General features: G+C 35.8%; 2 protein-coding genes and 2 long non-coding RNA genes across 4 annotated transcripts; 1 reads left to right on the forward strand and 3 right to left on the reverse strand.

Annotated features, from left to right (window-relative positions):
- Positions 1–815: 815 nt before the first annotated feature.
- On the reverse strand, positions 816–2,869 carry LOC110934263. Its single transcript, XR_002588190.1, has 3 exons — positions 2,731–2,869; positions 2,161–2,227; positions 816–1,009 (listed from the first exon to the last, which is right to left on the reverse strand). It is a non-coding gene; the product is annotated as an uncharacterized LOC110934263 (long non-coding RNA).
- A 4,071-nt stretch (positions 2,870–6,940) lies between these two features.
- LOC110935453 lies at positions 6,941–9,111 on the reverse strand. The gene is made up of 3 exons (XR_002589107.2): positions 8,942–9,111; positions 8,370–8,436; positions 6,941–7,184 (listed from the first exon to the last, which is right to left on the reverse strand). It is a non-coding gene; the product is annotated as an uncharacterized LOC110935453 (long non-coding RNA).
- Positions 9,112–12,264: 3,153 nt separating this feature from the next.
- LOC110935451 (exocyst complex component EXO70A1) lies at positions 12,265–14,904 on the forward strand. The gene is made up of 2 exons (XM_035989657.1): positions 12,265–14,468; positions 14,702–14,904. The coding sequence occupies exon 1, from the start codon at positions 12,458–12,460 to the stop codon at positions 14,375–14,377; it is 1,920 nt and encodes a 639-aa protein (XP_035845550.1). The 5' UTR covers positions 12,265–12,457; the 3' UTR covers positions 14,378–14,468; positions 14,702–14,904.
- Positions 14,905–17,970: 3,066 nt separating this feature from the next.
- Positions 17,971–23,297, reverse strand: LOC110935450 (transmembrane protein 87A). Its single transcript, XM_022177831.2, has 5 exons — positions 22,936–23,297; positions 21,002–21,920; positions 19,846–19,941; positions 18,778–18,914; positions 17,971–18,277 (listed from the first exon to the last, which is right to left on the reverse strand). Exons 1-5 carry the CDS (start codon positions 23,142–23,144, stop codon positions 18,127–18,129), a joined length of 1,512 nt encoding a protein of 503 aa, XP_022033523.1. The 5' UTR covers positions 23,145–23,297; the 3' UTR covers positions 17,971–18,126.
- Between the last annotated feature and the right edge of the window lie 1,842 nt (positions 23,298–25,139).

The raw sequence follows: 25,139 nt of genomic DNA on the forward strand, positions 1-25,139 counted from the left end.
CGGAATCGCTGACAAGAATAAAAAGAAGATGCATAATAAACACTAAAAAATAACCGAAAGAAAATCAACTAAAAAAGTTGTATGGTAATGATGTTGTTCGGTAGAAGCCCGTAGTCAGAGATGAGCAAATAGTAATGGGTACCGGTACCGAATTTCCTGAACCGAAAGATCCTAAGTACCAGTTCAGTACTGACGTTTGGCGTTCCTAGTACCGGTTCGCTACCGGTTTTTACCTTCATATACCGATACCGCAACCGGTATTTTCGGTACCAATATCAATTCGGTATCAGTTGGCACCGAGCTCATCCCTACCTCTAAAACTAAAAAAAAGTCGTACGATACCGTTGGTGTTCGTACGGTACCCGTGATCAGGGATGAGCAAATGGTACTGGGTAAAAGTACCAAATTTCTCGAACTAAAAGATTATCAAACTCAATCCGGTATCAACTTTTGGCGTTTTATGTACCAGGCTGGTGTAGGTTTGTACCTTCATGTACTGATAATGAACCGGTATTTTACGGATAACGAACCGGTATTTTTTGATAAAAGTACCCGTTAACATCAAGCTTATCAGAGTTAAAAAATAAAGGGGATAACAATTATTATAATACTAAAATAATAAAACTATTAAAAGAAACTATATAGAATATTTTATTATATTACCGTTGTTTACTGTTCGTTTGATGCGTAAATTAATATATAGGAGAATTTATGATGTATTTAACTTTCATTTATTACAAAAACATCGATTAAACAATATTTATATAAAGTTCAAACCTTCAAAAGACATTTATTAAAGATTTAAACCATGTTGTTATAACTACACATACTTAACTTTCGAAACCTTTAAACAGTATTTATATAAGTTAAACATCACAAACATAATTATACTTATTAAACATAAGTTTAGTGACCCAAAAAACACGATTAATTTAGCGGAAGCTTCATCATGTGTGCGTGTTCGATCCTCTAACAAGCTTGATCTTCATCCGCAAGTTGCTATGATTACCTATGACCAAAATCATCCAAAACATTAGTTATATGTGTTTATAAGATGATTAAACAAGTCCTAGATGTCAAAACATATCAAGAACAAATTTTTCAAGCACTAGTAAGTTGTCGCGGGCCGCGATAGAGAATACCCTAACCTTCGCGGGCCACGAGGGCCGTCACGTGTCGCGACGTGTACTTGGGTCTCTATCGCGTGGCGCGACGGAGGTCTTTTTCCAGCGAGTTTGTTCTATTTCATTCATTTTCCCAGCTCAAATGGTCTTTACGAAAAACCTCATAACTCATTCTTTTTTGGTCCAAATCAGGTCACGTTTCTTCCTACGTGACCGTGATTTAACCCTCTATAACATGAACTCAAACCCGATTTCTGAATTTACAAAATTCTTAAAATTATGCTCTCGGCATTATAATAAATTCCAAGTTATTCGACCCGTTCAAGTTTCAAACATCACTATTGTCCCAAATAGTTTTCATTTTTACACTAGCCTTACCAAATGAATATTTCCTATTCGTAAATTGTTAATCATAACTTTATGCATTCGTTATGAATAAATTTCATTACTTATTCGACCCATTCTACTACAACTAGTCGAACCTTTATTTAATAACTTCCTTTTTATGAAATATTGACGATTTCGTCATACTAAATCTGAGTTTTTGACTATAGACCTGCATTTCCTATTCTCGAATAATGCATTTTATGACTTTTCACCCATAGCCGGTTTACATCAAGACTCACCATTGACCCATTCGGTCTTTCTTTAACGACGTCCATCGCTTTCACACAACCAAAATATCCTCACTTTGGTTGTTTTGACCCAGTTGGTCCTACTAGCGAAACCCATCGCTTTATTTCACCAAAGTTTATTACTTTGGTTGTTTTGACCCGTTTGGTTTCGTCGGCGAATTCTATGGCTTTCACAGAACCAAACATGTATGATTCGGATCACTTTGACCCGTTTAAACCTTAAAGTGGAATCCACCACTTCCATATTTTTAATTAGTACTATACACTAGTGATTTCAACCGGTTAATACATACGGAATCCTCTGGTTTCAGTAATAACCGAACTTCATAACGATTTAATCACTATTTAAATAACTAAACATAAGACAATAACGATAATCTACGAAGCGCATAGCCATGTACCTTTAACGCTTTCCTTTCAAACGGGTATCTAATCTTCCTTGATTACTTGAGTTTCCACCCAAATTGCCTATAGAATCCAATTCAGGCATATCGCTTAGAAACCATATTTCTATATTCAATCTCTAGTGTTGCTAACTAGTCAAACAAGTGATTACTTTATAATTCTTAATTATTTCAAATTCATTCAGGCATTTTATCAAACATCTAGTGTGCATAATTAGTATTCTAACACTACCATGTTCATGATTAAGGACTTTAACCATGTTTAAGCATAGTAATTCGATTCATATATCAAGAACACTATACCCACACTAGAACTCTCATCATAACTATCAATTAACATCAATTTTTACAATGATTCAAGTGATTATCGCAAAACCCACATAACCTCGTATGATAGTTTATCAATTCAAGTGATTATGATTCAAAATCACAAAATTTTTATCTAGGGATTGTTCCTAGACATGTATTCACATTAATTTATCCATAGCATACATAATTCTTCAAAAATTTCATTTATGAGATTTCAAGAGGAATCAAGACATCACCAAAGATTAAAATTAAGCATACCTTGTGATCCCCTAAGTGTAATGATCACGAATTTAGCTTGAAATCGGTTCCTACTTGATTCCTTCCTTGATTTTTAGGTAGTATTTGAGGGGATTAGGGTTTGAGATGAGGAACTCTGTTCCCTGTGGTTTTGATCGAACTACAGAATACACACAATTGTGTGTTTTGAGTTTATCCCTCGTCTTAAAAAAGGACTTTCATAAATGTCCACTTTGGTCCCTCATCTTTTATAGTTTGTAATATGGGTTAAATCTCTTGATTACCCATCTTTTATGACAAGACTTTTAACTAGGTTAATTATTCCTATTGTTAAATTTTACTATTTTATTACCGATGTCAATAATTATACATGTTTAACATATGTATAGTTTAATATTTTTAGGGGTGTTACAAGTCTACCCTCTTAAAGAGGACTTCGTACTCGAAATCGTAATTCGTCCCGGATAAGGAAGGGTATAAGCGTCTCATCTTTTCTTCGGACTCCTAAGTGGTGTCAGATTCCTTCCAATGTTCTCATTTGACTTTTACTTGATAGATTTCTTTAGTCCTTAAGCTTTTAACCTTTTGATCAAGAATTGTGATAGGTTTTACGACATAGTTAAATTTATCATTCTCTTTAATGTCGTCATAACTTATATAAGTTGTTTCATCAGCTAAGCACTTTCGCAAATACTAAACATGGAAACTACTGTGTATACTACACAGTTCTTCTGGCAGTTCGAGTCGGGTAGCTAACTTACCCACACATTCTACAATTTTGAATAGCCCAATAAATCTCGGACTTAATTTCTCCCGATCGGATAACTCCTTCCCACATGGATACTTGGAATGTAACTACATCACCACATAAAACTTGATTGGTTTTAGTCTTTTTGTCACGTAAGACTTTTATCGATCTTGGGCATGATCACTTAAATCTTTTTATTAGTGTTCATGTCTATATATTTGTGGGCTAATTCTAGTGTACCCACTTCACCCCAACACCCTGGGTTTGATCCTTCATGCCATAAAGCATTTCGTACAGAATATTCCAATACTGGAATGGTGGTTATTATTATATGAAAATTCAACTACTGGTAGATAGACATCCCACCTATCACCAAACTATATAATACATGTTCGTAGCATATCTTCGAGCGTTTGAATTGTTCTTTTGCTTTGCCCATAGGTCTGCGAATGATATGTGGTACTAACGAACAACTTAGTACCCATTTGCTTTTGGAATTCGCACAAAAAATTTGAAATGAACCGTGTATCTCTATCTGATACGATAGATATCGGCATTCCATGGCGAGATATAATTTCATTCATGTATACTTCCGATATCTTCTCATAAGTGTATGTCTCGCGACTAGGAATAAAATGAGCACTCTTGGTTACTCTATTAACTATTACCCATATGGCATCTTATCCATGTGCCGTTCCTGGTAGTTTAGTTAATGGATCTATAGTGATGTGCCCCCCCCCCCATTTCTACACCGGAATGTCTAACGGCTAAAATTTACTGTAAGGCCACTGGTGTTTTGCTTTTGCTTGTAAACAAGTTAAGCATTTTTTCTACATACTTATTATGTCTCGTTTCATTCCGGGCCACCAAAAATTTTTGTTTCATATCTTGGTACATTCTGGTAGCTCCTAGATGAACAAAATAGCGAGACTTGTGGGCTTTATTTGGAAGAAGAGCTTTAACTTTACAGGTGTTTGGAACCTAGATCCGGTCGATCCGGGTTTTCAATTCTTTCACCGTCTCTAACCAATGTCCTTGTCTCATATTCAACTTCTTTTGATCAAAGAAGTAATTGAGACTTTTATGATCAGTGAAAATTGTACATTTACACTATACTGGTAATGCCTCCATATTTTAGGCAAAACCACTGTCGCCAATTCAAGATCATGTGATGAATAATTCTTTTCATGAATCTTTAACTATTTTAAAGCACACGCGATCACTTTTCCTTGATGCACAAACACACACCCGAGACTAAGCTGGGATGCGTTAGAATAGATGACCATATCTTCAGCCCCATCTGGTAATGTTAATACCAAAACGCTGGTCAACTTTTCTTTAGGTATTCGAAAGGCATCTTCTTGTGCGTTTCCTCATACAAATTTCTTATTTTTACGATTCAATTTGGTTAATGGCGTTACGATTTTGGAAATATCTTATATAAATCTCTGGTAATAACCCGTAAGACTTAGGAAACTCCTAATCTCTGATGGATTATTCGAAAGTTTCCATTTAAACACAACTTCTATTTTGAACGGGTCCACCGACACTCCATCGGTACTGATAACATGCCCTAGAAACTGTACTTTGCGTAGCCAAAGGGCATATTTCAAAAACTTCGCGTAAAGTCCTTTACGCCTAAGCGTTTCAAGTACTTCACGCGATGACACTCGTGATCCATTTCACTCCTTGAATACACGAGGATATCGTCGATGAATGCTATCATGGATTTGTCTAGCATCAGTTTGCAGACGCGGTTCATGAAATCCATGAAAGCCGCAGTTTCATTTGTTAATCCGAGAGACATTACTAAGAATTTGTGATGTCCATAACGCGTTTGAAACGCCATTATTGATATGTCTTCTTCTTTACGAATAATACCAGCGCTCCCCATGGAGAAACGCTTGGTTATATTAATCCTTCGTCGAAAAGCTCTTGCGATTTTGACAACAATTTTTATAGTTCCGATGACGCTAATCAATACGGAGCTTTGGCTACCGTCTTCGCGCCTGGAACTAATTAAATGCCCAATTCCACCTCGCGTTCAGGTGGTATCCTCGTTAGATATTTCGGGAAACATCTTCAACTTACGTACAACGGTTACGTCTTAAATTTCTAGAGATGTTTTTTTTTATCAAATCATGTATGTAAGCCAGTTACGCCTTATATTCGTGTTAAATAAGCTTTTAAGCTTCAATAAACAAGCAGATTAGGGGACTACAACTTTTCTCCCCATAATAATAACATGTTTCCGCTCGGAGACATTAATTAAATCTCTTTATGATTACATATTAATTTTTGCGTGATATCGAGTTAGCCTATATATCCCGATTACCACTTGGATTTCTCCCATTAACATGGGAATTAGATCGACAAAGAAATCTTCATCTTTAATACTAAATTTACAGTTTCAACACATATCATAACCAACAAAACCTTTTATTATTACCTATTTCTACTTCTTAAAGCATAGGTAATTCCGTTAACGTGAATGTAGGGTATTAAATAAATCGATGGAAAACGAAATATTTATTTGCACCCGTAACCATTTAAATTCATGCTGAATCTAAATTTACAAGAACATTCCTGAAACAACATCAGGTTTAGCTTTAGCCTCTATGGCTATCATGTGGAACGACCTTGCCCTCGATTTCTAGGCATCCGACCTTGTATCAGTTGTTCCTTTGGTTCCAAGCCGCTCTGGACATTTAGACTTCTTATGTCCCAGCTTATAGAATTTACACTTGTGAATTTTTCCACATGTTTTACACTTATGTAATCCTCTTTTTGTAATTCCTTTCTTGGGAGCTTTATTAGACTTTCACTTCTTTACGGGACTTGGATTCACATCCAACACCCTCCTTTCTTCTCTTTTTTGTAAGATACCGTCTTTCAGTTCGGTCATCATATCGTCCACCACCGGCACGATTGTAATTTGTAATCTATCGATAAACTGCGATAAACTATTTTCTAAAGCCTTTCCGACTTCCTCGGAAATCTTAGCTTTCATTTGTTCAGTTAAGTGAGATGTCGCCTCACCTCCAGTTATTCCAGACATTTCTTTAACTGGAATGTTCATAATAGTTAATCAATAACTATTCAATTCATTTCCATCTTATTATATGGAAATTTATATCACACAAACTTAATCACAAGTAATGTGTTATTTCTTTTTCGCTTTAGTTAAGTACATATCTTGCCTTACCTTTCTTACTTAGTGTATTTCCCGGGTTCGAGCATATTCATACACTCCTCCCATACACTTTTCACATATTTTACATCATTTAAATCTTTAAATCTAGACTCTTTTATAAGTAACTCTTACCGGATGTCTTGATCAAGCTTTGAACCGAACACACTTTGTCTAACGAGGCTCTGATTACCAACTTGTAAGACCCTTACATGTCTTTTTCTAATCATACAATTTATCATGTATTTAACTTTCATTTATTAAAAAAAAACATCGACTAAACGACATTTATATAAAGTTCAAACCTTCAAAAGACTTTTATTAAAGATTTAAATCTTGTTGTCATAACTACACATACTTAACTTTCGAAACCTTTAAACAGTATTTACATAAGTTAAACATCACAAAGATAGTTATACTTATTAAACATAAGTTTAGTGACCCAAAAGACACGATTAATTTAGTGGAAGCTTCATCATGTGTGCGTGTTTGATCCTCTAACAAGCTTGATCTTCATCAGCAAGTTGCTAGGATTACCTATGACCAAAATCATCCAAACCATTAGTTATATGTATTTATAAGATGATTAAACAAGTCCTAGATGTCAAAACATATCAAGAACAAATTTTTCCAGCACTGGTAGGTTGTCGCGGGCCGCGACAGAGAACACCCCAGCCTTTTCGGGCCGCGAGGGCCGTCGCGTGTCATGTCGTGTACTTGGGTCTCTGTCGCGTGGCGCGACGGAGGTCTTTTTCCAGCGAGTTTGTTCTATTTCCTGCATTTTCCCAGCTCAAATGGTCTTTACGAAAAACCTCATAACTCATTCGTTTTTGGTCCGAATCAGGTCACGTTTCTTCCTACGTGACCGTGATTTAACCCTCTATAACATGAATTCAAACCCGATTTTTGAATTTACAAAATTCTTAAAATTATGCTCTCGGCATTATAATAAATTCCAAATTATTCGACCCGTTCAAGTTTCAAACATCACTATTGTCCCAAATAGTTTTCATTTTTACACTAGCCTTACCAGATATTTCCTATTCGTAAGGTGTTAATCATAACTTTATGCATTCGTTATGAATAAATTTCATTACTTGTTCGACCCATTCGACTATAACTAGTCGAACCTTTATTTAATAATTTCCTTTTTATGAAATATTGACGATTTCGTCATACTAAATCTGAGTTTTTGAGTATAGATCTGCATTTCCTATTCTCAGATAATGCATTTTATGAATTTTCACCCATAGCCGGGTATAATTTCAAAGTCATTTAGTATGAAACCTTTCCGCTTTACATCAAGACTCACCGTTGACCCATTCGGTCTTTTTTTTAACGACGCCCATCGCTTTCACACAACCAAAATATCCTCACTTTGGTTGTTTTGACCCGGTTGGTCCTACTTGCAAAACCCATCGCTTTATTTCACCAAAGTTTATTACTTTGGTTGTTTTGACCCGTTCGGTTTCGTCGGCGAATTCTATCTCTTTCACAGAAACAAACATGTATAATTCGGATCACTTTGACCCGTTTAAACCTTAAAGTGGAAACCACCACTTCCATGTTTTTAATTAGTACTATACACTAGTGATTTCAACCGGTTAATACATACGGAATCCTTCGTTTCAGTAATAACCGAACTTCATAACGATTTAATCACTATTCAAATAACTAAACATAAAACAATAACGATAATCTATGAATCGCATAGCCACATACCTTTAACGCTTTCCTTTCAAACGGGTATCTAATCTTCCTTGATTACTTGAGTTTCCACCCAAATTGCCTATAGAATCCAATTCGGGCATATCGCTTAGAAACCATATTTCTATATTCAACCTCTAGTGTTGTTAACTAGTCAAACAAGTGATTACTTCATAATTCTTAATTATTTCAAATTCATTCAAGCATTTTATCAAACATCTAGTGTGCATAATTAGTATTCTAACACTACCATATTCATGATTAAGGACTTTAACCATGTTTAAGCATAATAATTCGATTCATATATCAAGAACACTATACCCACACTAGAACTCTCATCATAACTATCAATTAACATCAATTTTTACAATGATTCAAGTGATTATCGCAAAACCCACATAACCCTCATATGATAGTTTATCAATTCAAGTGATTATGATTCAAAATCACAAAATTTTTATCTAGGGATTGTTCCTAGACATGTATTCACATTAATTTATCCATAGCATACATAAATTCTTCAAAAATTTCATTTATGAGATTTCAAGAGGAATCAAGACATCACCAAAGATTAAAATTAAGCATACCTTGTGATCCCCTAAGTGTAATGATCACGAATTTAGCTTGAAATCGATTCCTACTTAATTCCTTCTTTGATTTTTGGGTAGTATTTGAGGGAATTAGGGTTTGAGATGAGGAACTCTGTTCCTGTGGTTTTGATCGAACTACAGAACACACACAATTGTGTGTTTTGAGTTTATCCCTTGTCTTAAAAAAGGACTTTCATAAATGTCCACTTTGGTCCCTCATCTTTTATAGTTTGTAATATGGGTTAAATCTCTTGATTACCCATCTTTTATGACAAGACTTTTAACTAGGTTAATTATTCCTAGCGTTAAATTTTACTATTTTATTATCGATGTCAATAATTATACATGTTTAACATATGTATAGTTTAATATTTTTAGGGGTGTTACATATACCCATGCCATCATTTAGTTATTTGTTTTGTTTTATTTTTCTACCCATGCCATCATTTAGTTTTTTGTTTTTTTACAAAACTATGGTAGTGTTTTGTTTTAATTTGTTTACTCGGTGTAATTTTTATTCGTGCCAGACAGCTGCCTGTCATACGCTCATTTGTTCTGAAAAATTACAATTTTGCCCACAGTTAAAATTATAGTGTTTCCATCATTTTAGTTTTTTTTTTTGTTGCAAAAGTATGATAGTGTTTTATTTTAATTGTTTGAGTCGACGTAATTTTTTTTTTGACCGTGTTATGAATAGTATATACAAATAACCAGAACATAGATGTAAATGTTAATGTTATGAGAGAGAATTATTCAACTTAGGGAAAAAACTAATTAAAAAAAATAAGAACATTATACACAGCTTTATACTACCACTAATTTCTTGACGTGTATGTCGATTATCTTTTTTTGATGGTGATGGTGAATGTAAGTGGAAACGATGACGCTGGACAGACGAATAAGGGTGAGGGAAATACTCTTTTTATAATTTAATCATTTATACAGTACTTACTTATAATTTAATCTAACCAAAAAGCACTCAAATTATTTTATTATATCATTTGGTTAAATTTGGATTAAACATAGATTCATAAAACTTCCATCCAGGAAATCGGTATATGAAACAAAAATATTGTTCTGTTATTGACTTATTGTATCGTATTATTTTAATGCATTATGACAAGTTAATATATAATATAATATTATCGACCATCTGTGTTCTAGTGATAAATAGGTTTGGCTTCTCTAATTGATGCACAAGTTCAATCTCTATTTGTGTTACTTTGGTGAATTAGGCGAGTCTAGACTCGAGGTGTCAGATTTTGTTTTGAGTCCACCTGGGTTTTCGTCCCATACTCTCACCGTGTGTTACGTCAGAGAGTATTCAGCTCTTGTGGTGGGACAACGTCTATCAAGTGTCAGTCGACGGTACGGTTTCCAAGGGTAATGTCCAAACCAAAGTTTGAAGCCAGCATGAGCCTAGTTAAGACAATTGACCAGAGTGAGGCAACGAAACTCTTCAGTTTAGGTAGTTCGGTAGCGTGTGTGTGTGTGTGTATATATATATATATATATATATAGGATGAGGTTCATTATACAACACTAACTATTGCGAGAACAAAAAGAACAACTCTAAAACACTAAATTTTGGGACTTAAGTTTCATGTTTTTTAAATTTTATGTTTCTTACATTCATATGTGTATTATATATACATAAAAAATCATATTTTTCTTTACCTACACGTAGCTTACATACATGTTGGTAATTTAACCTACACATAACCTACATATGTGTGGGTTATAAAAAAGTGTTCCATATTTTGTTTTGAATTCTAGTGTAAGAAATAATAAATCTTACATTTGCAACATTTTCATTTACTTTTTAGTCTTTTAGGATTGAAAAAATAGGTGATTCATTGTGTTCTGCGTGTTCTCGCAATATTTTGTGTTATGCATAGAACCTTCCCCTATATATATATATATATATATATATATATATATATATATATATATATATATATATATATATATATATATGTAAAGTGGATATATAAAGTGGAGTGGTTGGGGAAAAACTTGATGTTCTTTTGACACATGTTCGACTCCCACTCTTCCCATTATTTCCCGCGGCGTCCAGGTGAAGGGCGAATACAACTGAAATAAAGAAAGCTGAAATATGCTTCTGTTACAACTGAAATAAAACGAAAAACAAGAACTGAATTACAAAAGAAACAGGTTCTTGGCTGAGGATCGTGTTAGACACCAGTCCCTTAAAACAAATTTCGTGTATCCCAGAAGAACACGTTTGTTTCCAGGACATAACAGCTCAAAGCAGTTGCACTACCAGTCTTGACTCCAACCTACCTTGATTCTTGAAGAAGAAGATGAATATTCAGAGAAGATTGTAGTTCTGTGTGTTTTTGGTGTGTAAAGTTCTGTAGCAAGGTCCTCTATTTATACTACAGATCTGTAAGAAACTAAAAAATGAAATTAAATGTGCGAATTAAATTGCATTAAACGTCTTCAATGCACTGTAATTCGTCATTTAATTCGCAGTCAAAGGCATTGACTTCGTCAGTTTCGAATGCTGAAATGTAACTGCACTGGCATTAACTGCAGCAAGCTTCTCTAGTCGCGCCGTTTTGGCTCACTTTGGTGCGCGGCGCACGTCACTTCAGTGCCCATGCTCCATGCGCCAGTGCGCGCCATCATGCCATGTGTCGCGCGCGTACGCGCGTGACTGCCACGTCACGCGCAAGTGCAAAGTGCGCCATCAAAGCGCCACATCGCCCACACCACGCGCGCGTGTGTGCGAGTTATGGTGTTCCGCACCCTTCGCGAGTACACTTGGTGAGTGCTTTCATGAAACAATAAGGATGTGGAGTTCCCATTTAAATACTCCTTTAAGTTCCATCTCTCCTCCTATGTGGGACAAGATGCAACTTTCCCCCTTTTTCAGCATTCAAGTTTCAAACACCAAACTTTGAGCATCGATATCTCATTCATCTTAGCTCCGTTTTGGACGTGGTTTAGTTTGTTGCGGAACTCTTCCAACGTAGAACACAAACCCACAAATAAATATATAAAACCCGCTCATTTTGTTATATTTATTTCTAGTCCAAAATAGGAAAAATCATTTTCCTATATTTGTGAAAAATACTATTTTCACAAATTTCCAACTGTGGCGTCGGTTCGTCTTGGATAAGAGGCGAAATTTTATTGATTATTCCAATGTCATGTTTTCAAACGAGTGGAGGTCAGGTTTTACGCACATCTAAGATAGCCAAGAGACTAACGGCAATCAGGTAATTGACCTTGCCACAACACCCGGTGTCACACTACTTTATATGTCCTTCGTTTGTTCACAAAAAAGTAAAGTGAGAACCCTAATTTTGAATTTTTTGAAACGCGTACGGAATAATTAACAACCAGAAGAAGAAAAGTGATGATTCAATTCAATTTCATATAATTGAATCCTGTCTTCTTCACCAAACACCAGAAACCCACACAGATTCCAGAAACCCTTTGAATCTTTCTCTTTCTCTTTCTCTCTATACACTTCCACCACCGTTCATGGCGGACGACCACCACCTTACACCTCTCGAACAAGCTCACCAGATCATCCACCGCTACGACTCTGAAACTCGCATCACCTTCCAATCCAACCGTCACGAACTCGACACGTACCTCCAAGCCGTCGATGAAATCCAACGCAACATGGACTCCATCACCGTCTCCGGCGACGACGGAGAACAAACAGAACAACAGTCAACGAAAGTCAACTCCTCCATCCAAATCGCCATGGCTCGTCTCGAAGACGAGTTCCGCAACATCCTTCTCTCACACGTATCTCCAATCGAAACCGATGATTACGTCAGCAGATCCACCAGCTCCTTATCCGAATTTCACGATTACGTCAGCCGTACAGTCACAGACGATGATGATTCCGTTTCTGTTTCCGTTCACACTACCGGCGATGATGACGTCAGCCGAACAGACGACAACTCCGTTTCCCTTCACACTACCGGAGATGATGACGTCAGCCGAACAGATCTAGGAGAATCCAGTACAACAGCAAGACTTTCGAACTACAGATCTATGAGCAGTATTCGCGAGATCGATCTGATACCGTCCGATAGCATACACGATCTCCGATCAATCGCCGAGCGTATGATCGCCGCCGGTTACTTCCGCGAGTGTGTTCAGGTGTACGGAGCCGTACGGAAGTCCGCCGTGGACGCGAGTTTTAAGAAGCTCGGAGTTGAGAAATTCAGCATCGGCGATATCCAACGCCTCGAGTGGGAAGCGCTCAACGCGAAGATCGGGAAGTGGATTCGCGCCGCTAGGGTTTGTGTTAGGGTTTTATTCGCTAGCGAGAAGAGACTCTGTCAGTTAATATTCGAACATCTGGAACCAGAAGCTGATGATAACTGCTTCATGGAAACGGTTAAAGCTCCGGCGATCCAGCTGTTCAATTTCGCCGAAGCGATAAGTATCAGCCGGAGATCACCGGAGAAACTGTTTAAAATACTGGACTTACACGACGCCGTATTGGACTTATTACCTGATATCGAGTCGGTTTTCGACTCGAAATCATCGGAATCTGTTAGGGTTCAAGCAACAGAGATTCTCTCCAGGCTAGCAGAAGCTGCTAGAGGAATGTTATCCGAGTTTGAAAACGCGGTTCTCCGTGAACCGTCTAAAGTTCCGGTTCCTGGGGGTACGATTCATCCGTTAACACGGTATGTTATGAATTACATTAGCTTGATTTCGGATTATAAACATACCTTAGGTGAATTGATAGTTTCCAAACCTGCAACTGGTTCGAGATACTCGGATGATTTAACTACTCCGGATATGGATTTTACGGATCATGAAGGTCAATCAGCGTTAGCGCTGCATTTAATTTGGATAATTGTTATCTTACAATTCAACTTAGAGGGAAAGTCGAAACATTATAAAGATAATTCATTAGCTCACGTGTTTATCATGAACAACATTCATTACATTGTTCAAAAGGTTAAAGGATCACCGGAATTAAGGGAAATGATTGGTGATAATTATTTAAAAAAGCTTACGGGGAAATACAGGCAAGCCGCGACAAGATACCAACGCGCAACGTGGGTTGGGGTGTTGTATTGTTTGCGAGATGAAGGGTTACACATGACTGGAAGCTTTTCGTCTGGTGTTTCGAAGAGTGCGTTAAGGGAACGGTTTAAATCATTTAATGCTATGTTTGAAGAAGTACACAGAATGCAGGCGTTATGGTTAATACCTGATACGCAGCTTCGTGAGGAGTTGCAAATTTCGATATCAGAAAAGTTGATCCCTGCTTACCGATCATTTCTTGGAAGGTTCAGGACTCATATTGAACACGGGCGGCATCCCGAAAACTATATCAAGTATTCGGTTGAAGATCTCGAGACTGCGGTTTTGGATTTCTTTGAAGGAAACGCAGTTAATCAGCATTCGAGAAGAAGATCATCATCATAGTGAAATGAAATTGGAATACTGTAGGACATTATTCTTTTATTTTTTGGTGGATTGGCAAGGAAAGATGGAAGACTTCTGTAAAATCTACTCTGTAAGCATGTTGTTTTTTGTGTTTTTTTCCCCATTGGTTTTCAGATATTTGTTATATTCGTTTGTAAGGAAAATTTGTTATACATGATCTGTTTATTGCATGAACTTGGAATCAGATTAGCTTTTAGAACTTGTCATTTGTCTTAGAACATGAAATTAGGGAACCCCCATGGTTATGTCTGAGTAAAGTTTATATCTTTTTTTTATTCTTTTTAATTTGGTTCTTGTTGCAAGGTTTTTATTTCAGAATGGCTCGCATTCATCGAAAGCAGTCATGTATCAAGAAATCTCATGTAGCCGATGATTAGAACTTTAGAAGAACCATTTGCAGGTGACAGCATCCCTGGTCAGACACAGTATATATATGCACACACACACACATATATACATGCGATCTAAGTATTCAACTCTTTTCGTTATGAATCTGGTTTTATTTACGCTAGATGAGAAAAAATGCTCTTAGTTTTTTTTTTTTCCCAAAAGACTACAAATATAACATCTGGCATGTTGATATACATCATCAGATGTACATTTTTGGGCATTTTGGTCTTCTTAACATGCTTTTGACTGGAACTGGTATAAATGATTTTTTTACGTTAACGCGACCTGGTCTTTTTTTTCCTATTCCTTTTTTTGAACAGAAAATGTTTGATTATTTGTATATTTGTGCTATGGATCTTGTTCCCATTATGTGTCACATTATGTGGACGAAATGTTGATTGATTTTCTTATTATACAAATGGGACATGATACACGAAGATAATGCATGAAAGAACCACCTGGGTGGTGTATATACATCGTGTCACATCATGTTATGAATTATGATGATTTGGTGGTGTGTGACGTTATCATTTTACGTGTTATACGAAATTTACCTTTTTACAATGATAAAAAACGAAATACATTACTGTAATAAACTAAGTTCTATGTAAATATGCGTCGGTCTAAGTTTGATAAGTTGGATTGGGGTAGATGAGCGGACTTTAATGTTAGAGATGTTATTTCTTAGTTTGGGTTGTGGGGGTGGTTGGTGTGTTTCGTTTTTCCTTTCTTGTATTGGTCCTCTTTGGGTTTTTACAGCATATGTTGGCCCTGTTCTATAAATCATCGAATTTCGCTGTTCAAAAAAAATGTAAATATGCACATTAACATGTTATTTCATGTCATGATACACAAAGATGAATGGTTGCACATAATCTACATTCTTATGTTGTTTTCCAAGGGTCGCATAAATTTCAACTTCCTCTTGATCATAAACAGCAAGGCTGGTCCAAGCAGGCTATGGTCCAAATTCAGTGTTTGACCATTTTGTCTTAATTTGACTTTGACCAGTGGCATGACCCTAGTTGTACCCTAGCTTTATTGCTGTCATTTATTTGTATCACAAATTTCTTGGTGGGGGAAGTTTGACAAAAGCTATTTTGACTTTCATAGGTGGAGGCCTGTGAAAAGCAGTCAAAGCACACATTTTTTGTCATCTAGAAACTAACTTTATTTAATTGTATCAATAGGTCATTATATTCCATGTATTATTAGCTCTTAGTTAGATGTAACATAAGGGGGAGCGGGGCACCCTCGGTGACCCCGTGTGGGGACCAATTTCACCGATCGGGGAGGTGCCGCCGTCCAGTGGGGGCCAAAATCGGGGAGCATGATCGGTGAGGAGGCACCGAAGAGAGGGGAGGAGAGAGAAGGTGGGCCCCATTCAATCAACCAATGAAAACTTTTTTTTTTTAATAAAAAACCAAGTCACCTAAGAGGGGAGTGCCGCTATCAATTTAGGGTGTGAGGGGAGTTTAAGAGGGGAGTTGACGTGGCACACGAGGATTGGTTATGCGTAAGAGAGGGGACTCCCCTCTTAGGGGAGTGCCCCTTACACCCTAAAGGGATCTAGTTTATTAAGGTTTGTGGAACCATGGCACATGCATTCAGTTTGAACACCCATCATTCGACTCTATTTAAGCTTTTAGCAAGCCAATTTTGAATAGCTTATGAGCGACTTGGCTTGTATGTACCCTAGATACAGGTGTCGCATAATCAATTTCACAAGATAAAAACATTTATCAGTTGCAAAATTATCTATACTAAGGTAGCGTTGAACCATGATGGAATTGGAATTGGAATGTTGATTCTATTTCATATTTTGTTGGTTTCAACAAAAGAAAAATGAATTGGGATTAAACAACATAAGGAATCGAATCTACATTCAAATTCCATCCAGATTCTATTTCTTTCTGATTTCAAGTCCTGCGCAAATTCCAATTCCATTTCCATTATAGTCCATGAAAAGAACGCTACCTAAAGTTTTGTTTTACAAGAAACAGTTTAACCAAAACAAACAAAAATATTTACATAAATCAGTGTACTTGTAGAAATTTGTCACTACTACATGCCATTAACCTTTAACAAATCAGCCAAAAAAACTAGATGATTAAGATCACTACTACATGCCCCATTAACCTTTAAAAAATCAGCCAAAAAAACTAGATGGCTAGGAACTGGACTAGAGGGGGTCAAGAGGATCCGCTAACCCCTCGGTCACGAGAATTTGTTGGGCGTTTATAAATAAAACCTCGTTTTCCTCGTAACTGGAGATGGTGTGCTTGGGCTACCTGTTGGGCGTTTATAAATAAAATCTCGTTTTCCTCGTAACTGGAGATGGTGTGCTTGGGCTACCTAGCGCTATCTGTGTTCACAGGATTGCCTTTTGCCATCGGGTTACCCCGGGTAAACTAACTTTTATTTCATTGGCTGTTCAAAAGAAAAATCTAATAACTAGTTTTACTTATAACCGAGACTAAGATACACAGAAAGTCTTATTGGTTTGGCTCACATCTTAATTTATGGTTTATGTTTTCCTATAAAGAAAGGTAAACCAGTCAATATTCAACTTTATTCTTCAAAGGGAATGTCTTTTGAATGTGGATCACATCATACCTTGTAACAAACTTTTAAATCATCATCAGTTTACAGAAAGAAAAAAGAGTAAACTGCCATTTTGGTCCGGTTTAGTTACTTTTGCCACTTTAATCCAAAACTCAAACTTTTTGCATCTGAATCCCTGTGGTTTCACTTTTATTGCCATTTTGGTCCAAAAATAAAATCAGATCATATTTGTCTTATAAAATCCTGCAATTTTGTCATTTTTCTCAAAGGCAAATCAAGTCATTTGTTTTATAAAATATGATATTTATTTATAAAAAAGAAATGATCATTTTGTCCCTGCGTAAAATGACAAAATAGCAAGATTTTATAAGACAAATATGACCTGATTTCATTTTTGGACCAAAATGGCAATAAAACTGAAACCACAGGGACCCAGATGCAAAAAGTTTGGGTTTTGGACTAAAGTGGCAAAAGTGACCAAACCACAAGGACCAAAATGGCAGTTTACTCAAGAAAAAAAAAAAAAACTGTTACCTTTTTAGTTTTTACAGGTTAGAGCAGGTAAAAAAACGAATACTACATCATCACCTTTCTACAGGTTATAATATACGAACAAAAACATAAAAGGCTGGTTACACAAGAGACCTCAACTTCTGATTTCAAATTGTTTAAATCCTCCTTGTAAATATACATCTAATAACGTACTTAGTCTAAATTCTATAAAATATAACAAAACAGATTTCAAGTGGATACGCATACAAAAGACCGATAAATTACTCTGTTTTATCTTCTTCCAAATCAACATCATCTTCAGATCTTACATCACCTACATCCTTTGCGGAAATAGGAACGGGGGATGGTTTTATCAGAGTCAATGTATCATCCTTGTCAAACTCTTCACTTCCGTCATCCGAATACGCATATCTGTCGCACCAAAAAAAAAACACTCCTTTACTTGTGTAAATATTTTAAAGGTACACGTAGATGATAGATCACTTGAGTATCAACGTGTCGGAATTTACATAAATGTCCCTAAACTAAAGCTCGTCACTATAAATTCAAAGAGAGTTAATTACTGTTTTCGTCCCTGTGGTTTATCAAAAATCACTATTTCAGTCCATTAGTTTAAAAATTGCGATTTCAGCCCTTGTGGTTTCACTTTCGTAACCATTTCAGTCCACCTCGTAACCATTTCAGTCCCTGTACTTACAGAATAAATGGATTGAATGGTTACGAAAGTGAAACCACAGGGACTGAAATGGTCACGAAAGTGAAACCACACGGACTGAAATCGCAATTTTTAAACTAATGGACTGAAATAGTGATTTTTAACAAACCACGGGACGAAAACAGTAATTAACTCATTCAAAGATGACAAGAAAACAATAAGGAAAAACTATTAGGAGTAGAGTCGTGTAGTTTACCGCATTGAATTTTGAGATGGGGCCCACAGAGCACATATGACACAAAGAAGAGAGAAGGACAGAACATGCCAGAAGGCAGGTATAATCCAAGCGTTTTGCCATTGCTCATTGTATATATCGGTTGACTTAAAATAAAGCTGCAAAAGAGAAATTAAAACGCCAAAACTCATTCACAAGAAAAATGGAAAGCTGTACGCGATAGACACAAACTTAGGCACAGAATAAAAACAGAATTACATTTGTTACTTGTTTTGGCAACCAAGTTACATTATCTCATAGTTGTCAATAGCGAATAGCGACAACTAGCGACAAGGCACCTATAGGCTACGTAGCGAATAGCGACGGCTATTTTATAGATAGCGATTACACTAGAAAAAGAATTTTGAAAACTCTTATATGTATAGTACATCAAAATACCCTTGTATATATGCTACTTTACATGTATATTTAACAAAAACCTATAAATCCAGCTATTTTATAGCTATATCTAATTGCTAAATACATCTAAAAAAAATACCTAACTGTCGCTAAATACGCTATTGGTCGCTATGACCCATATAGCGACACTTGGTGGCATGGATACATAGCGCACTATAGCGGTTGCTATAGCCGCTATTGACAACTATGCATTATCTTACTAATTTTACCAGCCAAGATAGATTTTATCATCAATTGAGTTAGTTAAAAAGAGACTCATTGCTAAAATCATTAATAAAACTGTAGTTGGTAAAATCCACAAAAGGCGTAAAGTTTATTGTTTTTTTCAAGTGGCATCAACCAGAGCCCCAATCAACACTTAAAAAATAATCGGTTAAAATGAGACTAGTTGCTAAACTGCTAAAAAGTTGTAAGTTGGTTTATATTTTGCTCCTACTTCGTACTTGGTTGCTAAAAAACAGAAAAAAGTTTATGGCTTTTTACTATTTCACACAACGGTTCCTATGTTATACAATTAGCATTTGTTTATTAAAGGTTATTTTGGGGTTCTGTTGATAAGAGTTCACATTTCTCTACACTCAACTGTTAATTAACAATCCTTATACGATTATGTACAGTAAAAAATCTTACCTCATAGCATATCCAGCCGACTGATACAATAACAGCTACAGCCAAAGCATTTGTGAATTTCCTGTATATATCTAATTTGGCCATCATTCTTTTAGCCTGTCATATCATACGGCAGCAAATGATTATTGCAGAAAGGGGAAACTACTAAAGGCACATAATAGCATAAAGTCATACGGGCTTATTAAAAAACAATTGATTGAAAGATAGTATAGTTCCACGAAAACATTATCATCCTCTGTTCAGATAAAAAATACGGATGATAATAATAAAAAGAGTTAATTGCCCGGATGGTCCCTGTGGTTTCACGTTTAGTCCCCACCTTTTGAAAATTGCAGGTATGCTCCCTATGGTTTGTTATTTTGTTACTCGGATAGTCCCCTGAGTAGATGTCAGTTAGTTTGGAAATAGCAGGTATGCTCCCTATGGTTTGCATTTTGTTACTCGGATAGTCCCCTGAGTAAATGTCAGGGGACTATCCGAGTAACAAAATGACAAACCATAGGGAGCATACTTGCTATTTCCGAAATGTGGGGACTAAACATGAAAAAACATGAAACCACAGGGACCATCCGGGCAATTAATTCTAATAAAAAAAAACAATGTCATTTTGGATATTAACGAGAAATACCATCTCTAATGTAAGCACCAAAATACTAAATTTAGTGTAAAAGTGCAACACCAACCTTTTATAACTTTCATTCAAACCCATATGAATATTGTTTTCTTACTTTATACCCTTTATCGCATATTAGTTAATTTACGTAACTGTTAGCTATTCAACTTCAACATAGAAAACAAAAATCTTGACGCGTGGAATAATGGAATATATTAACTGAAACAACGACATTGAGATCTTTAAAAGAAATCCACTATTGAATATGCGATTAACCTTTTAAACACACATTTATAGTTTTATTGTGATGTTTTATAACTAAATAACTTTACATAATTGAGCAAAGATATAATTTAAGATGCCTAAATGATAATTATAATTACTTTTAAATAATTTAGTTAAAGTCATGTGCATTTAATTTCATAAGTAAGACAATTTAATTGAAATAACTTACAGTGTCTACATAAGTCAATTAGTCTTTAAAAAGGTTGGTCCACATGCATATAAGGAACTTTAAAACTTGCAATAATAAAGAGAAAGCACCTGTAGCTTATTTAAAGTTGAAGAAAGTGAGGTAAATATCCATAAAACAAAAAATGCATCCAAGACTGCCACAGGTAGAGATAAAAACAGAATCGCCTTTCCCGAGAAATCACTAACAGCACCGACATGTTCTACCAACTCAAGCACTTCAGAAGCAAGAAAAAATGTTCCTCCAAGCATGACAACTTTTGAAGTAAGACCACCCAAAGTTGGTCTTACAACACCATACCCCATTGAAACAGTTAAAATAATTAACCGCGAAATAGTGCGCTTTATAGTGCCAAAAGTTACCGCCCATATAGTAATACCCGTCGGCCGCACCCCACTTTCGTTAAATTCTGCATAATCAAAATACCACAATGCCATCTCTAACATACCCAATGTTATAACTAAGGTTATACAGTTTTGCAAATGTAAAACCTCTTTCCAGAATCTCGCATATTGAGAGAACCAAAAGATTCCGAGAACTAAAAACGCAAGTGACATGAACCCGTAGAAGTTCAAAAGTGGTGCCATTCGACCCGGGAGATAACCGTTCGGATTTTTCCATATGGTTTTTCCTTCTACAACCATATCAGCTAGCCTCGGTTCACAATGCATGAAGTACAAATTATACATCCCTGTTCTTGTGATTTGTACAGATCTTGGTTGCATAGTGGAAGTTTCATCATTGACATCAAATGAGACACCGAAAATTTCAGGCCACCCGGGATTTGATGTTGACAGGCGGTGAATAACTTCACCTTCTTTACACGCACCCAATTTTGCTAGATCTGCTGTGCAGCAGATGGCTCTTTGGCCTCCATAGGCTGAACCGCCTATTGTTTCTCTGTCATCTACCTCAAAAAGAATGGCGTATATCATCCCTGTGCTGAAATTTGAAGCCTCTTGTGGCCTTCTAAATATGATCTCTTCAAACCTATATACAAAATAAAAGAAGTGTCAGACGACTCAGATCTGTAGTTCTTTTGTATCACATCTGACATCTGCACCTATAATCCATCTAAAAAACCTATGAAAATAAAAAAATGACCACGGAACTGACTAGCAACAAATCAGTGGTTCATCGCGTTTCCTTTTCTCAGAATATTTTAAATAACTAATGCAGATTCTTCAACCATTCATTTATGAAATATAAACCAAGCTTTTTTTGAACGGCCAGTATGTTAAATTAAAAAAACAAGAAAAGCAGCCCACTAGCAGGAAACTATCGAGGCGATACAGACGCCCAAAACAGACACCTCGAGATAAAGTAGCATTAAGGAAAACAGAAATTACACCATTGCGTCCACCAATAAACCGAGCTTCTAAAGAGGCTAATTAAGTAGAGGAATTGGCATTGACGTGTATGCTTTTGCTTTTAGTGAAAATTAACTATACAAATCACAATAACTAATATGTCAGGTAAACTTGTATCATTCTTAAGTAACACATACTAATTTCGAATTAGTAATTCGATCAAAAACATATAATAATCTTAAGCAATAAGCTACGGATCTAAAACACCTACTTGCTATTTCAGTATTTCTACTAGGTTTTGTTTAACCCTAACTTAAGCTCACTTTAAACAACATGCTTATTATTGCTAGATAATTCATACTCTCTAACTTCAGATACAAATACCTAACTATCACATACATCATTTTAAGTAACACGCACTAATTCGATCGAAAACATATAATAATGTTACACAGTAAGCTACGGATCTAAACCGCCTACATGCTAATTCAGTATTTCTAATTTCTGCTAAGTTCTGTTTAACCCTAACTTAAGCTCGAATCAAACAAAATGCTTATCATCAGTGGATAATTCATACTCTGTAACTTCAAATACAAATACCTAACTATCACATGCATCAGCACTTACATAAATCATCCAATTCATTCGGAAATCAACAATAACAAGTAACAGTAAAACACATGAAAATCACTTACTTAATATACGCATCGCCGTTAGAAGATGCATCAGAACCGTTGAGATTCGGATGCGAGTAATAGATTCCTTCACTTCCTCCATGAACTACATACGCATTTCCTTTTCTGGCGAACTTAACTCCGGCGTAATTATGAACGGAAGCATGAACGGTTAAAACCGTAACGAACAGTAACAGCGATATCGCCGTTAAGGAATCCAGAAACGGCATTGCTGCTGCTAGATCTACAGGCAGATCTGTGTGTATGTGGAGTGAGAGTGTGAGATCTGGAGCTGAACGCGTGAAAATGTGGAGATGATGAAGAATTGTTTAGTGGCTAACCATGGTTAAGTTCAAGTTGACTTGTGGGGTTACACAAATTATGCACCGACTGTCTACCGTCAAAACATTGTCACCAAATTATATTATGAGTTAAGTAAATCTGGTTTGAACCATTTTCAGTTTAGTTTAAAGTTTTCATTTTTCATCTATGAGTACAAAAATGATTTATTGTTACCATTTTAGTTCACTAGGTTAACTTCATTCATTTTTCTGTTAGTGAGAAGGCAATTTGGTTATTTTATATGTAATTCTGTTGACTAGAAGGGCTATTCGGTCATATAAAATGACCAAATTGCCCTTCGTATTAACAGAAAAAATAGATGAAGTTAACCCAGTGGACTAAAATGACAATTGTGAAACATTTTTGGATCCACAGGTAAAAAATAAAACCTTTAAACTAAACTGACAAAATGACCCAAACCACAAGGACTAAAATGACATTTAACTCAGTGGCGGACATATAGTAGTAATAGGGGTAGCACGGGCTACCCCTCAACCCCATCTCCGTAGTGTAAAAATACCCCTTAACTCCATTTCGTAGTATAAAAATACCCCTTAACTCCGTTTCTGTTATATAAAGGATACCCCTGATCTTAAAAAAAAAATTAGGATACCCCTGACTATTTGGGCTAGTTCCGCCACTGATTTAACTCTTATATTATTTTCAACATAACATATGATAAAAATCTTACTTATAAAAATTAACCTCGTTTATATCTTTATCATTTTTGTAAGCCCGGTTTAAAAAAAAAAGTATCACTTTAGTTTAGTTTAAAATGAATTATTATTGTAAGCCCGGTTTAAAAAAAGTATCACTTTAGTTTAGTTTAAAATGAATTATTATGGCAAAACTATCACACACATTATATGACTTTGTAAGTGAATGAGATTAGGATGTTTGAATGAAAAAGAAGCTTTTTGCTAAATATTATAGATAAGATTAAGGTGTTAGAGCTTTGTATGGATTAGAAACAGGGACAAATTAGATAATATAGATTGGTTGAGATGGTGTTCATTATTTGCTTAATTTGGTATTGTTTATGTTTCTTTTTTCTCTGGTTTTGTTATATATAAAAGCTTTTCGATGTACAAATGATAAAAAAGTTTTTTGTTATTGGTCATATGCGTTATTATTGTTTCAGTCTGACACATCATATGAGTCATATGATTTGAGCAATACCACCTCATATAATATGACCATTTTAGCATCTCACGTCAATGATGTATAAACAATGTTTCAGTGGTGTTCCAGTAGAGGTTGCCTTATTTGAATCAACCCCGTTTATTACTTTATCATATTTTTTTAATATTCTTTTGTTTAAAGGAACCGATTATTTAAAAAAAACAAAAGAAAATCATATAGCTAAGTTTCTCAAAGACAACATGCTTAATTTGCTTCGTACGACTTATATGCTTATTTTTATTAGCAACAACCTCGTTGTTTACTATTAGCAACAACGACCAGTGTTGGCCCAACGTTTTTAGAGCTTCTAAGCAAACTATAAAGTTAGGCCCCTTTTTATATGGTATAAAGAAGACATCGGTTTTGCTTTCTGCCTTCTAACTCTCAATAGTAAATTCGCAAACACAATATCAAAATTCAAATATTCGAAGTATCAATTAGGGATTTTGAGCAGACAATGATTGAGTAAATTGCAATTATATAGATTAGCCATTAACCAACATGGATTATCCTTATGGCACCATTAATTTCACCCAATTTCGCCCCTAATCGGGCAACGCCATTGAGCATAGTGAATATGCACGGCGTTATAGTTAGCGAGAATGTTGATGGTGGTCTAAATTAAAGAAGAAGAGCATGCTTGGGGTTGGAATTTAGCTTTTTTATTCTAAAATTGGTTCTTTAGTTGGTTCTTGCAATAA

This window comes from Helianthus annuus, chromosome 4, assembly GCF_002127325.2.
Source record: "Helianthus annuus cultivar XRQ/B chromosome 4, HanXRQr2.0-SUNRISE, whole genome shotgun sequence".
Classification (NCBI taxonomy): domain Eukaryota; kingdom Viridiplantae; phylum Streptophyta; class Magnoliopsida; order Asterales; family Asteraceae; genus Helianthus; species Helianthus annuus.